Here is a 15,771-nt window from a genome sequence, read left to right as displayed (position 1 = left end):
TATGGGGACGTTGATAACTGATACTGTCATTGATATGGGGACGTGGATAACTGATACTGTCATTGATATGGTGGCGTGGATAACTGATACTGTCAGTGATATGGGGTGTGGATAACTGATACTGTCATAGATACGGGGACGTGGATAACTGATACTGTCATTGATATGGGGGCGTGGATAACTGATACTGTCATTGATATGGTGGCGTGGATAACTGATACTGTCATTGATATGGGGACGTGGATAACTGATACTGTCATTGATATGGTGGCGTGGATAACTGATACTGTCATTGATATGGTGGCGTGGATAACTGATACTGTCATTGATATGGTGGCGTGGATAACTAATACTGTCATTGATATGGGGGCGTGGATAACTGATACTGTCATTGATATGGGGGCATGGATAACTGATACTGTCATTGATATGGGGGCGTGGATAACTGATACTGTCATTGATATGGGGACGTGGATAACTGATACTGTCATTGATATGGTGGCGTGGATAACTGATACTGTCATTGATATGGGGGCGTGGATAACTGATACTGTCATTGATATGGGGACGTGGATAACTGATACTGTCATTGATATGGGGACGTGGATAACTGATACTGTCATTGATATGGGGGCGTGGATAACTGATACTGTCATTGATATGGGGGCGTGGATAACTGATACTGTCATTGATATGGGGACGTGGATAACTGATACTGTCATTGATATGGTGGCGTGGATAACTGATGATGTCAGTGATATGGGGGCGTGGGGGGGGGGGTGGATAATGATGCTGTCAGTGATATGGTGGCGTGGGGGGGTGAATAATGATGCTGTCAGTGATATGGTGGCGTGGGGGGGTGGATAATGATGCGGTCAGTGATATGGTGGCGTGGGGGGGTTGATAATGATGCTGTCAGTGATATGGTGGCGTGGGGGGTGGGGTGATAATGATGCTGTCAGTGATATGGTGGCGTGGGGGGTGGGGTGATAATGATGCTGTCAGTGATATGAGGGCATGGGGGGGTGATAAGGGGGGAAGTTCTAACTCAGTTGCTGTCGGTGAGTCAGTGGATAGGAATGTGGGTTTGGAAGATAAACCCTCTGAGACACACACACACCTACCCCCTACACCCCCACACGGACAGGCCTGTTTCATTACATCATTACCTAGCTGCCAATAAAACTCTCTCTCCAGGCCTCCCCATCTCTCTTTTTACTCCCCTCTCTGTCATTGCCCTCTCTTTCTCCATTGGCTTTCTTCCCACGCTCTCCCTCTCTTTCTCCCCCTTTCACACACACACAGTGGGTGTTTCCCTTCCTTTATTCACTCTTCATATCAGTTCATATCCCGCTACTAATGGGCTATTTCCTCCTATAAAAGACTTGTTGTTGCATCACCGCAGCAACGGTGTGGAAATAATAACCATATGGATCAAATCAGATGACACAAACGTGTGCATGCATGTGTCTGTGCGGGAGACAGATAATTCATTGTCTACTTCTACCCTGGAGGTGACAGCTCTGGTTTCACCTTGTGGAGTTTCATTTTCTCTACTCTATCAATTCCATCTCGGCCTCACCCATTGCCTTATCCTCCTCCTCCACCCCTCCATCCCTCTCTTTGTATGATTGACAGGTGATGAGCGGCCTGTACATTAGTGAGGCTGAATACCCAAGGCTGCCTAGGAGACATGGACCTGAAACAGGATCGGCTGCTGCTAGCGGATGGACAGACTTAAGGCACACATCCAAGAATGTGAGGAGAGTGTAGACAAGGAAGGGGCAGAGAGGGCGAGGGATGGAGGGGTGGAGGAGGAGGATAAGGCAATGGGTGAGGCCGAGATGGAATTGTCTGACATTTCTGAGGGGATGCCTGTGAGATCTTGAATGGAAGGTAATTCCATTCTGATCATAGTTTTTTCCCTTGGTGTGACTCAAATTGTATTAAACCTGGCCGATTGGTCAACGATCATCAATCCCTAGTCCGTCTACTATCTACCTTGGCTTTAACTAGGTAGGTTATTGAGAACCCATTCTCTTCAACAATAACGACCAATCATATTCTGGGGATCTGATTTGACCTTGACCTTAAGCAGCCACTTCCTGTCTGACATCTGACCTTTGACCTCTCACCTGGTTTAAAGTGCCAGTCGTGGTCATCCGCAGCCGACAACGCCACCAGAATGACGGTAACCACAATGACAGGTAACGGCCGCAGCTCTGGCGTTGCCATGGCACCAGCAACACACCCGGTTACCTGTCCGGAGACGCGCTGACAACCACAGTCATACCTGACAGAGGGAGAGAGAGAGAGGAAGGATTAGAAGATTTCAGAATGCGTGAATCATTTATTTTGTATCATGAAAGACAGAATACGAGAGTGTACAAGAAGGAAGAATGCGAGAGAGGGGTGATACTCCGTGTGGATGGGTTTCTGTCTAAATGTCAGGTCCAGTCTAGTAGATACAGTAGCTTCCTCTGTGATTTATGAATCCCTGTCTGTTAACCCTGTGTATGTGTAACCAGACACCATGGACTCATTGGAGAGCAACTCCACTAAATCCTCAGGTTTAGAGGAGGAATCCACGTGGGAAATCACCTTCATACAGACACTGTTTTAACCTGGGACAACGCAACACAATATTTAAGCAATATAATACAACACAACATGACACATATAATATAATGCAACACAACACAATATAATACAAGACAATATGACACAACACAATACAATATAACACAACAAAATAACTAAATTCAACACAACAAAATCCAACAAAACAGACCAGTGGCACCACAGTACAGACAACATTAGCTTTGTTTAGATCTGTTGTTGTTGCACAATGAACCAATCGAAGGTGGTATAATTAGCCTAGCCAGCATTACTTAGTCCTTCAGCGTTCGAAATGTCAATCATGTCATTTCCAACTCCCTTATTACAATCTCCTCCTCAAGGCCCAATTGGCCTAAACATAGCAGCAGGGTTGTTTATGAGATAGAGAGACAGACAGTAGTAAATACATCATCTAGATCATTCCACAGATCACATAGCCAGAAAAGGACAGATAGAAAGAGAAATAGAGAAAGGTAACAGATATATTTGACAGTCCAGTCTGTGTATCAACACTACACGGAGAGGGGCTAAGCCACAGATAAGTGACAGCAGGCCGGCAGGCAGGCAGGTGGAACATTAAAAAGTGGATTTCAGAGCTCCCTTCGAAACACTATTTCTATGGGTGGTGTAGTCATAGAAATATATTTAATTCACATTCTACTTCTGTGGTTGTAGTTAGGCATGTATCAGACATAGTAGGCAGTAGCCCCACCATGAAAAGTGGATTTCAGATCTCCCATCTAAACACTTTTTCTCTGGGTGCTGTTTTAGTTAGACTGGGGCCTGATAGGGTGGATAGGGTGCTGTAGTAGTTAGACTGGGGCCTGATAGGGTGGATAGGGTGCTGTAGTAGTTAGACTGGGGCCTGATAGGGTGGATAGGGTGCTGTAGTAGTTAGACTGGGGCCTGATAGGGTGCTGTAGTAGTTAGACTGGGGCCTGATAGGGTGGATAGGGTGCTGTAGTAGTTAGACTGGGGCCTGATAGGGTGGATAGGGTGCTGTAGTAGTTAGACTGGGGCCTGATAGGGTGGATAGGGTGCTGTAGTAGTTAGACTGGGGCCTGATAGGGTGGATAGGGTGCTGTAGTAGTTAGACTGGGGCCTGATAGGGTGGATAGGGTGCTGTAGTAGCAAGACTGGGGCCTGATATGGTTCTGTAGTAGTTAGACTGGGGCCTGATAGGGTGCTATAGTAGTTAGACTGGGGCCTGATAGGGTGGATAGGGTGCTGTAGTAGTTAGACTGGGGCCTGATAGGGTGGATAGGGTGCTGTAGTAGTTAGACTGGGGCCTGATAGGGTGGATAGGGTGCTGTAGTAGTTAGACTGGGGCCTGATAGGGTGGATAGGGTGCTGTAGTAGCTAGACTGGGGCCTGATAGGGTGGATAGGGTGCTGTAGTAGCAAGACTGGGGCCTGATATGGTTCTGTAGTAGTTAGACTGGGGCCTGATAGGGTGCTGTAGTAGTTAGACTGGGGCCTGATAGGGTGGATATGGTGCTGTAGTAGCAAGACTGCGGCCTGATATGGTTATGTAGTAGTTAGACTGGGGCCTGATAGGGTGCTGTAGTAGTTAGACTGGGGCCTGATAGGGTGGATAGGGTGCTGTAGTAGTTAGACTGGGGCCTGATAGGGTGGATAGGGTGCTGTAGTAGCAAGACTGGGGCCTGATATGGTTCTGTAGTAGTTAGACTGGGGCCTGATAGGGTGCTGTAGTAGTTAGACTGGGGCCTGATAGGGTGGATAGGGTGCTGTAGGAGTTAGACTGGGGCCTGATATGGTTCTGTAGTAGTTAGACTGGGGCCTGATAGGGTGGATAGGGTCCTGTAGTAGTTAGACTGGGGCCTGATAGGGTGCTGTAGTAGTTAGACTGGGGGCTGATAGGGTGGATAGGGTGCTGTAGTAGTTAGACTGGGGCATGATATGGTTCTGTAGTAGTTAGACTGGGGCCTGATAGGGTGGATAGGGTCCTGTAGTAGTTAGACTGGGGCCTGATATGGTTCTGTAGTAGTTAGACTGGGGCCTGATAGGGTGCTGTAGTAGTTAGACTGGGGCCTGATAGGGTGGATAGGATGCTGTAGTAGTTAGACTGGGGCCTGATAAGGTCCTGTAGTAGTTAGACTGGGGCCTGATAGGGTGGATAGGGTGCTGTAGTAGTTAGACTGGGGCCTGATAGGGTGGATAGGGTGCTGTAGTAGTTAGACTGGGGCCTGATAGGGTGGATAGGGTGCTGTAGTAGTTAGACTGGGGCCTGATAGGGTGGATAGGGTCCTGTAGTAGTTAGACTGTGGCCTGATAGGGTGCTGTAGTAGTTAGACTGGGGCCTGATAGGGTGCTGTAGTAGTTAGACTGGGGCCTGATAGGGTGCTGTAGTAGTTAGACTGGGGCCTGATAGGGTGGATAGGGTGCTGTAGTTACCCATCTATGAGACACAAAAGGGCTTGTCCAGTAGTTTTACTGGTGGATGCTTAATGATTGGGGGTGACGGGGGCAGGGGGGGGAGACAGCTGGTAGGGGAGGGGGGGTAGAGGGGTGGCCTGGGGTCCCTGTGGGCCCACTGACTTCACTGGCACAGACCGACAGCTGACACACAGCTGTAGGGACACAGAGGAAGGGGAGAGCGACAATGTGATAGACAGAGGGAGGGAATGAAGGGAGGTATGAAGATGAGTGAAAAGTGGAATTGTAGGCATAGAGAACGGAAGAGAAGGATGGAACGAAGGAGCAGTCCAGATGACATGGATGACATAGTAGAGTGTGTGTGTGTGTGTGTGTGTGTGTGACACAGAGGAGATTTCAGGGATAGCCAGCCAGTGCAGCTGTCCAGAACAAAAGACAGGCGCTAGGCAACAGATACAGGGTGCAAGTGTTCAGAGAGGGAGAGAGTAGACAGCTTGTTCTGAGAAAACACCCAAGCCTTCCAAACGAGTGAAGCAGTGTGTGTCTGCTGTGCCAGATGACACCATGTTGAAATATGTCTCTTACAGGATTCCAGTACCTCTAAGCATGCAGAACCAGAGCTGAGAATCTCCCTCTGCTGGCCTGTCCACTATGTCAACAATCCTAAAAATGATCCCCGTCACAATCCATAACAAGGTACTCAACAAATGTTACAACGGGTAAAATACTTTTACTGACCAGCGATCACAAAACTGGATGGAAACACAAACCTTAGCTTCTGAAGAAAATACAACCAAATGAAAATCACCACTAACCAAAACCAAGATTATGTTTGGCATAGACAGTCAAGTGTTTTTGAGGCACCAGGCAGCTGCCAATTGGGAAAACAAGCCACAGTGTTTGGGAGAAGCTAGTGAGGGGTGTGAGGCGAGCCCACAGTATTTAGCTAACCATCTATCTCCCTATCCCACTGCCATCTCCCTCCACTTACATGATTTGTCCAGACTAATTCACAAGGCTAACTAATGGTTATGAACAGCTGTCTAAGTCCCACCACACAACAATAAAACAGACAGAGAGAGTGAAGGAAGAAGGGAATGAGGGAGGGAGAAGAAATGTTCTTATGAAAAAGTATGCTTCAGAGAAAGTTTGACAAAAGTTTGGATTCCTTTTGGCACTGCAATGTCTCATGACAATCATATTGTAGTTTGCGTTCCAAACTATACTGAACAAAAATATAAACGCAACATGTAAAGTGTTGGATCCATGTTTCATGAGCTGAAATAAAAGATCTCAGACATTTTTCATACACACAAAAAGCGTATTTCTCTTACATTTTGTGCACAAATTTGTTTACATCCATGTTAGTGAATATTTATCTTTTGCCAAGATAATCCATCCACCTGATAGATGTGGCATATCAAGAAGCTGATTGAAAAGCAAGATGATTACACAGGTGCACCTTGTGCTGGGGACAATAAAAGGCCACTCTAAAATGTGCAGTTTTGTCACACAACACAATGCCACAGATGTCTCGAGTTTTGAGGGAGCGTGCATTTGCCATGCTGACTGCAGGAATGACCACCAGAGCAGTTGCAAGAGAATTTAATGTTAATATCTCTACCATAAGCCACTTCCAACGTTGTTTTAGAGAATTTGGCAGTACGTCCAACCAGCCTCACAACCACGCCAACCCAGGACCTCCACATCCTGCTTCTTCACCTGTGGGATCATCTGATTCGAGCCACCCGGACTGATGTAACCATGAGTTTGTAAACAGAAGAATTTCTGCACAAACTGTCAGAAACCGTTTCAGGGAAGCTCACCTCCGTGCTCGTCGTCTTCACCAGGGTCTTGACCTGACTGCAGTTTGGCGTCATAACCAACTTCAGTGGGCAAATGCTCACCTTTGAGGGCCACTGGCATGCTGGAGAAGTGTGCTCTTCATGGATGAACCCCCATGTCGCAAGAATCTGTACACAATTCCTGGAAGCTGAAAATGTTCCAGTTCTTTCAAAACCTGCATACTCAGACATGTCACCCATTGAGCATGTGTGTGATGCTCTGGATCGACATGTACGACAGCGTTTTCCAGTTTCCGCCAATATCCAGCAACTGCACAGCCATTGAAGAGGAGTGGGATAACATTCCACAGGCCTGATCAACTCTATGTGAAGAAGGTGTCTCGTGCTGCAAGACGCAAATAGTGGTAATACCAGAAACTGACAGGTTTTCTGATCCACCCCCGTACCTTTTTTAAAGGTATCTGTGACCAACAGATGCATATCTGTATTCCCAGTCGTGTGAAATCCATAGACTAGGCCCTAATGAATGTATTTCAATTGACTGATTTCCTTATATGAACTGTAACTCTGTGTGTGTGACTGTCTTGGAACTGCTAAGATCAATAGTGCCCATTAAAACACCCATTCAAGTTGGGCCATATTATGAGAGTTTGCCATACTATATGAGTTGATGTTATCAAGCCCAACTTTGAGTTGGAATGTTCATTCCACTCAGTCTAATTCTAAGGGGTTGAGTTTGGGCCTGGGGTAGAACAAGGAGCTGATTCTAAATCTATTATATTATATTCTCTGTGTTCTGTCTTCTCTGTGTGGAGTCCATGAACACAACAGCCACAGAGACTGTTTCTCTCCCTAGCCAGTCAGCCAGTTAGTAAGACCGACAGACCGTTTCTCTCCGCAGTCAGCCAGTCAGTTAGACTGACTGTTTCTCTCCCCAGTCAGCCAGTCAGTAAGACAGACAGACCGTTTCCCTCCCCAGTCAGCCAGTCAGTAAGACAGACAGACAGGAGTAATAGTAACCCTCCCACTGGGGAGGTTAGAGAGGAGTGAGGTCTTTGTTCTGGGTTTCCGTCAGACCCAGTAGAGGGAGTAGAGGGAGTCACTGAGGCACAACCATCTGGTGAGTCCTGGATAGAAGGAAACAGCTTTTAACCTTCCAAGCACTTACAGTGTTCGATAGTGTCAGCCGGGGAAACAAGGCGGCACTCGAAGGCTTTCCTGAACGAGAGCAGATGGTTTTGTTGTTTTGTCTGTGAGTCAGTGATAGCCTGGTCCCAGATCTGTTTGTGAGGTCTTGACACATCAGAGGGGTATACTACAACGAAGGATCAATGAGTTAGCCAGCTAACTTTCATTAACAACAAGAAATAACTGTTGATTTTATGATTCATTAAAAAGCTTAGATATGTGTTTTTGGTTGTTGAGTCAATTAGACCATGCCCATTTCAAACTTATCTTTCTAAAAACGACAACATTATTTTAGAATAGTTAGGCAAGTTAGATGGCTAACTCATTGATCCTGCTTTGTAGAATACCCCTTTGTTTATTTATGCTGTAGTTGACAATACAACACACAGAGACCAGGCTAGGTCAGGATTGTTGTTAGCCTGGTAACACTGCTACTGGTTTTGAGGGGCTATTCTCTGAGAATCTTTGAAGACCTGGCCAGAAGAACAATAGTGGCAGCTAGAGAGCTGTGCTACTATCCAGCAGGAATTTTTGCTAATCCTGCAAGAATTTCTGATACCCTTTCCCTGAAGCTGTCGCCTTCCCTTGAAGCTGTCACCTTCCCTTGAAGCTGTCGCCTTCCCTTGAAGCTGTCGCTTTCCCTTGAAGCTGTCACCTTCCCTTGAAGCTGTCGCCCTTCCCTTGAAGCTGTCGCCCTTCCCTTGAAGCTGTCGCCTTCCCTTGAAGCTGTCGCTTTCCCTTGAAGCTGTCGCTTTCCCTTGAAGCTGTCACCTTCCCTTGAAGCTGTCGCCCTTCCCTTGAAGCTGTCGCCCTTCCCTTGAAGCTGTCGCCCTTCCCTTGAAGCTGTCGCCTTCCCTTGAAGCTATCGCTTTCCCTTGAAGCTGTCGCCTTCCCTTTTGACAGTATTATTAAACTATTTGACTCATTGCTTGCGTCCTTAATGGGTCTGCGGTCAAACAACCACCCCTCATCACTGTCAAATGCTCCCTAAAACACTTCGGCGAGCAGGCCTTTCTAATCGACCTGGCCCGGGAATCCTGGAAGGATATTGACCTCATTCCGTCAGTAGAAGATGCCTGGTTATTCTTTAAAAGTGCTTTCCTCACAATCTTAAATAAGCATGCCACATTCAAAAAATGTAGAACCAGGATCAGATATAGCCCATGGTTCACCCCAGACCTGACTGCCCTTGACCAGCACAAAAACATCCTGTGGCATACAGCATTAGCTGTATATGCAACTTTTCAGGGAAGATAGGAACCAATATACACAGGCAGTTAGAAAAGCAAAGGCTAGCTTTTTCAAACAGAAATTTGCATCCTGCAGCACAAACTCCAAAAGGTTCATGGAGAATAAGTGCACCTCCTCCCAGCTGCCCACTGCACTGAGGCTAAGAAACACTGTCACCACCGAACTAATCTAACAAATCTGAACTAACAAATCCGAACTAAGGTTTTGTTGCTAAGGATTCCACGTTCCTTTTTTTGCGTGTATCCCGCGAGTGCTGGCTGGCTGTACTACAGACACCTGTCGTTGTCGTGGGAAAGACTCTTTTCGTAAAACAACTGGTTGCAGTAAAGAGCCAATCTGGATACTAAGGAGACCCTGAGGGAAATCGACGAGTACCAACAGCTTTACGATATGGAGGAACAACATACTCCATCATGGAAAGATCTGACCACCTCACAAAATAACTTTAACCCGACAAAAAAAAGAAAAACAGATTCATCTACAGACACGGACGATTTACTTACCATTGAGGTAGAGGCTAGTGCTCTGGCTGGAACCCATGCAACACTGGAAAAGTTGTGTGAAGAGGTAGCAGGGCTGAGGGGGGGTTTGGAGTTCAGCCAGAGTGAAATTCTCACGCTCCAAAGAGAAAACAAGACACTCACAGCCAAGGTAAAAATCCACGATTCCAACATGGATTGTCTACTAAGGGAAAACAGGGTGATGAAGGAGTCGCTACTAGACATAGAAAGTCGTAGCATGCGTGATTTTTTTTTCTTCTGGGATTCCTGAGGACGCGTCCAATAATCCAGAGGGCGCAATCAGAGAATTCATGCAATCCGCCTTGAAACTTTCTATAAAGACTGTAAAAAAGGTGGCTTTCCACTGAGTACACAGACTTGGAGCTCAGAGCGACAAGACCAAGGGTCCCCGACCGATCATCGCAAAATTTGAACACTACCAACAAAAGGAAAGGATCAAAAGCAAGGGAAGGGAGCTTAAAGGGACCAAATTCGGTCTCAATGACCAATTTCCAAGGGAGATAAACGAACGTCGTAAGAGACTGTATCCGGTACAAAGACAACAAAGGAAGGATGGTAGGCGTGCCTTTATCATTGTGGACAAACTCTTTATAGATGGACAGCTATTCCGAGACAGCTCCATAACACCGTGGCTGTACTAAATAGCTACAGGGACTTCATGTTACGGAAAAAAGGAAGGTATGGGAACTGTAAAAATATCTGAACATTATGAAGTGGATATGAACACACACACACTTGATGTGTGTGATCTAATGTAATCTGTTACAAAAATAAAGCAAACTGGATGGAATATGGAGAAAAATGCACAAAATTCTTCCTGAATCTCCAAAATAGGAACACTAACAAAAATAATTTGCAGAAACTCGTTACTGAAGAGGGAGTCATCTATGATTCTCCTAATTATATTTTAAAAGAGGAAGCTAATTATTTTAGGCAGATGTTCTCTTTTACGTCTCATCCTTTCCCACTGAATGAAGATTATGGTAAGGAATTCTTTCTAAATAATATAAAAAATGTAAAATTAACAAATGTACGGAAAGATCCGTGCGAAGGCCAAATTACAGAGGAATAACTTTTTGAGGCTATTAAATCCTTTCAGTCTGGAAAAACCCCAGGGCTTGATGGCATACCGGTAGAGGTAGATCAAGTATTTTTTGATATACTAAAAGCTCCATTGTTAGATTGTTTTAACTACTTCTATAGGAATGGTACTCTGTCAGGTACTCAGCAGGAAGGTCTGATTTCTCTATTATTAAAATAAGACACAGATGGCAAATATAAAGACCCAGTCTATCTAAAAAACTGGAGGCCCCTTACACTTCAATGTTGTGATGCAAAAATACTAGCAAAATGCATAGCACTCAGAATTAAAAGGGTTTTACCAGGTGTTGTTCATCCTGATCAGACAGGTTTTTTACATGGACGATACAATGGAGATAATATACGACAACTACTAGAAATAATAGAACATCATGAAACATATAAGAAACCAGGAATGGAATTTATAGCGGATTTTGAAAAGGCATTTGATAAAGTAAGACTGGATTTTATTTATAAATGCCTGGATTTTTTCAATTTTGGTAATTCTCTTATAAAATGGGTAAAAAATAGGTGTAAAATAGTAAATAATGGCTACTTCTCAGAGAGTTTTGAATTGTCAAGAGGAGTTAAACAAGGGTGTCCGCTGTCACCATATCTATTCGTTATGGCCATTGCAATGCTAGCTATTAAAATCAGATCCAATAACAACATTAGAGGATTAGAAATCCAAGGCTTAAAAACAAAGGTGTCCATGAATGCTGATGACTCAAGTTTTATATTAGGTCCGCAAGCTAGATCCCTGAAATGTCTCATTGAAGATCTAGATAACTTTTCTGTACTCTCTAGACTAAAACCTAATTACGATAAGTGTGCAATGTTACGTATTGGATCCTTAAAAGATACAACTTTTACATTACCCTGCAGTTTACCTATAAAATGGGCTGATGGTGAAGTAGACATACTCGGTATTTATATCACATACTATATAAATAAGCTCTCCACAATGAATTTCAATAGAAAACTTGTAAAAATAGACAAGATAAATAGGTAAATACCTGTCTATTTATGGAAAAATTGCCCTGATTATCTCCTGAGTCATATCTCAGTTTACTCACTTACTTATGGCGCTGCCTACTCCTGATGATTCGTTTTAGTCAAATCATATGAGCAAAAAATATTTAGCTTTATCTGGGACGCTAAACCAGACAAAATAAAACATGCCTATCTATATAATGAATATAAATTGGGTGGGTTGAGATTATTAAATATAAAAGCACTAAACCTCTCTCTAAAAGCTTCACTCATTCAAAAGTTTTATTTGAACCCTAAATGGTTCTCAAGTAGATTACTAAGAAAAGCTCATGCATTGTTTAAAAATGGCCTTTTTGCCTTTGTGCAGATTGCCATGTCTCATTTTCGATTAATTGAAAATGATACTTTTTTCAACGTATCTCTCTTTTTCAAACAAGCATTGCAGACAGAGCTGGCTACAATTTCAATTTCATCCCCCTGAAAGATAGAACAAATATTATGGCTGAACCCAAATGTGCTGGTTGATAAAATACCTGTATTTATGGGAAAGATGTTTGAAAAAGGTATTTTGTTCTTAAATGATATTGTAAATTGGAATGGTAGAGTTATGTCCTTCATGGAGTTTTCAGAATTGTACGGGAAGGTCTGCTCAATCCAAGAGTACAACCAATTGATTACAGCATTGCCCCAAAAATGGAGGAGGCGGGAGGCAGCGGGAGGAGGTAGGGAACTGGGCGGTCTGCCCAATATAAAGGATCAAAACTGACGAAGGAATAAAAATAGCATAAATAGGAAAGTATACCAGTTTCATTTGAGGACCAGGATGTGGACAACTGTGCCATACAAATTGCAAAATAGTTGGGAAGAGATTTTTGATGTACCGATTCCATAGTACGAGTATGAGTTGATATATAAAACAACGCAAGATTCAAGACTTCGTGCTTTTCAGCTAAAATTATTATATACAATTCTTGCCAACATCAAAATGTTGAATATTTGGGGCATAAAATCATCGAAGCTCTGCAGATTTTGTTGTGAGGATACAGAATCAATAGACCATTTATTTAGGTATTGCCCTCAGTAGCCTGTTTCTGGTCACAGGTTCAGGAATGGCTGAAAATGCATAGCATTGATCTAAAATTGACCCTAGAAATAGTACTGTTAGGAGATCTGGAGAGACCGGGCCAGGCAATTACTAATATACTAATACTCTTAGTAAAAGTATTTATCTTCAACTCGCAATCTGTGGATTCTATTCGATTATATAGATTGAAATTGTACGTTAAACATCACAGCATAGTTGAAAGATATGTGTTGCGTAGAAACCCGAAGTGGGTAGCCAGCAGAGATAGATGGGATGGGCTGAGGAAAGCTGAGGGTTGGTATGTGGAATTGTAGACAAGTGGGAGTGGAGTTGCTGTGTGAGAGACAGAATGATGGTCAAAGATAAAAGTGAGAAGAAAAAAAGTACAAATAAAACATAATAAAAAGTACATAAAAATGACACTAAGTGGCAGTGTTTTTACAACTAATGCCTGTTTGCCTGAGGCTGATGCCGTGCAGGTGTTTGTACACATGCATATACACACACTCTCATTCAAATAAACACATACAAGAACACACACATACATGTAATAGTGCCAGACATGCACACAAACATATACAGTTGGCATTGCTGTTATGATTTTAGTTGTCCTTGATGTCCTTTGTTTTAAATTATTAGAATTTTTTAATTTTTTAAATGCATTGTTGTTTGCTGTTTTCTTCTGTCTTTTCCTTTTTCTCTTTAGTTCATTCTCTTGGTTGTTGGTGCATTGGGGGGTTCTTGGGGGAGGAGAATGGAATTAATTGTATGTCTCGAATGGTTGAGGGACAGCTATTGGGGAACTGTGGGGGGATCTTGGAGGGTTCGGGTTCACGTTTTTTGACCTGGTGATAGATCGGTCCTTGAGCAGGGCATTGACCCTGGCTGCTTCTGTGTGTTGCTCTGAATGGGAATCTGTTGGATGACTGGTGTGATGTAGTTATTGAGCGGATTCACTGCAAGTATATTGTATGTTCAGAATATTCAATAAATTTAAAAAAATTAAAACACTGTCACCACCGATAAATCCACAATAATTGAGAATTTCAATAAGCATTTTTCAACGGCTGGCCATGCTTTCCACCTGGCCACCCCTACCCTGGTCAACAGCCCTGCACCCCCCACATCAACTTGCCCAAGCCTCCCCCATTTCTCCTTCACCCAAAACCAGATAGCTGATGTTCTGAAAGAGCTGCAATATCTGGATCCCTACAAATCAGCCGGGCTAGACAATCTGGACTCTCTCTTTCTAAAATTATCTGCCGAAATTGTTGCAACCCCTATTACTAGCCTGTTCAACCTCTCTTTCGTATCATCTGAGATCCCCAAAGATTGGAAAGCTGCCACGTCATCCCCCTCTTCAAAGGGGGAGACACTCTAGACTCAAACTGCTACAGGCCTATATTTATCCTACCCTGCCTTTCTAAGGTCTTCGAAAGCTAAGTTAACAAACAGATCACCGACCATTTCGAATCCCACCATACCTTCTCCGCTATGCAATCTGGTTTCCGAGCTGGTCATGGGTGCACCTCAGCCACGCTCAAGGTCCTAAACAATATCATAACCGCCATCGATAAGAGACAATACTGTGCAGCAGTATTCATCGACCTGGCCAAGGCTTTCGACTCTGTCAATCACCACATTCTTATCGGCAGACTCAACAGCCTTGGTTTCTCAAATGACTGCCTCACCTGGTTCACCAACTACTTCTCAGACAGAATTCAGTGTGTCAAATTGGAGGGCCTGTTGTCCGGACCTCTGGCAGTCTCTATGGGGGTGCCACAGGGTTCAATTCTCGGGCCGACTCTTTTCTCTGTATACATCAATGATGCCGCTCTTGCTGCTGGTGATTCTCTGATCCACCTCTACGCAGACAACACCATTCTGTATACTTCTGGCCCTTCTTTGGACACGGTGTTAGCTAACCTCTAGACGAGCTTCAATGCTATACAACTCTCCTTCTGTGGCCTCAAACTGCTCTTAAATGCAAGTAAAACTAAATGCATGCTCTTCAACCGATCGCTGCCCGCACCTGCCCGCCCGACCAGCATCACTACTCTGGACGGTTCTGACTTAGAATACGTGGACAACTACAAATACCTAGGTGTCTGGTTAGATTGTAAACTCTCCTTCCAGACTCACATTAAGCATCTCCAATCCAAAGTTAAATCTAGAATCAGCTTCCTATTTCGCACACACTGTATATAGACTTTTTCTCTACTGTGTTATTGACTGTATGTTTGTTTATTCCATGTGTAACTCTGTGTTGTTGTTGTTTGTGTCGCACTGCTTTGCTTTATCTTGGCCAGGTCGCAGTTGTAAATGAGAACTTGTTCTCAACTAGCCTACCTGGTTAAATAAAAGTTAAATAAAAAATATATATAAATAAATAAATGTATTTCTCCTCCATGTCATTGGTTATTGTTCTCAGAACATCATTGGTCACTGAAGCCGAGGGAAGATGGCTGCCCTCTTGGACAGTAGCCCAACAGAAAATTCTGACCCTCTCTCCGATCGATAGGGATATTGACATAGGTCTGAGAGAGGTGTGGTGTGGTGCGTTGTCCTTCAACGGCACATATGGATAATAAAAGTGGGCGGGGGATAATAAAAGTGGGCGGATAAAGAGAGAGTGGACGAAAGGGAACAAATTTCCAGGAATAATTTGGCCTTGGGAAGTGTGGCATGACTCATTAGGATGTCTCGCTGCTTTCCAAAACATTGGTTCAACAACTCACACACACATACATACATACATACATATGTATGTATACACACACACACACACACACACACACACACACACACACACACACACACACACACACACACAC

The 15,771-nt window shown here is 44.0% G+C and overlaps 1 protein-coding gene across 2 annotated transcripts in view; it reads right to left on the bottom strand.

The window, feature by feature from the left end:
• The window catches only part of LOC139564193 (epithelial discoidin domain-containing receptor 1-like), a 131,501-nt gene that overhangs the window by 93,887 nt on the left and 21,843 nt on the right, over window positions 1–15,771 (bottom strand). For both annotated transcript variants that reach the window (XM_071383466.1, XM_071383465.1), the window contains exon 2: window positions 2,136–2,293. In XM_071383466.1, coding sequence (XP_071239567.1) covers window positions 2,136–2,235 — 100 coding nt within the window. In that variant the 5' untranslated portion in view covers window positions 2,236–2,293. The remainder of the gene's footprint in view (window positions 1–2,135; window positions 2,294–15,771) is intronic.

The sequence above is a fragment of the Salvelinus alpinus genome, chromosome 35 (genome assembly GCF_045679555.1).
Source record: "Salvelinus alpinus chromosome 35, SLU_Salpinus.1, whole genome shotgun sequence".
NCBI classification, from domain to species: Eukaryota; Metazoa; Chordata; class Actinopteri; order Salmoniformes; family Salmonidae; genus Salvelinus; species Salvelinus alpinus.
The sequence above is the reverse complement of the archived record's forward strand: the minus strand, read 5'-3'. Positions and strand labels throughout refer to the sequence as shown.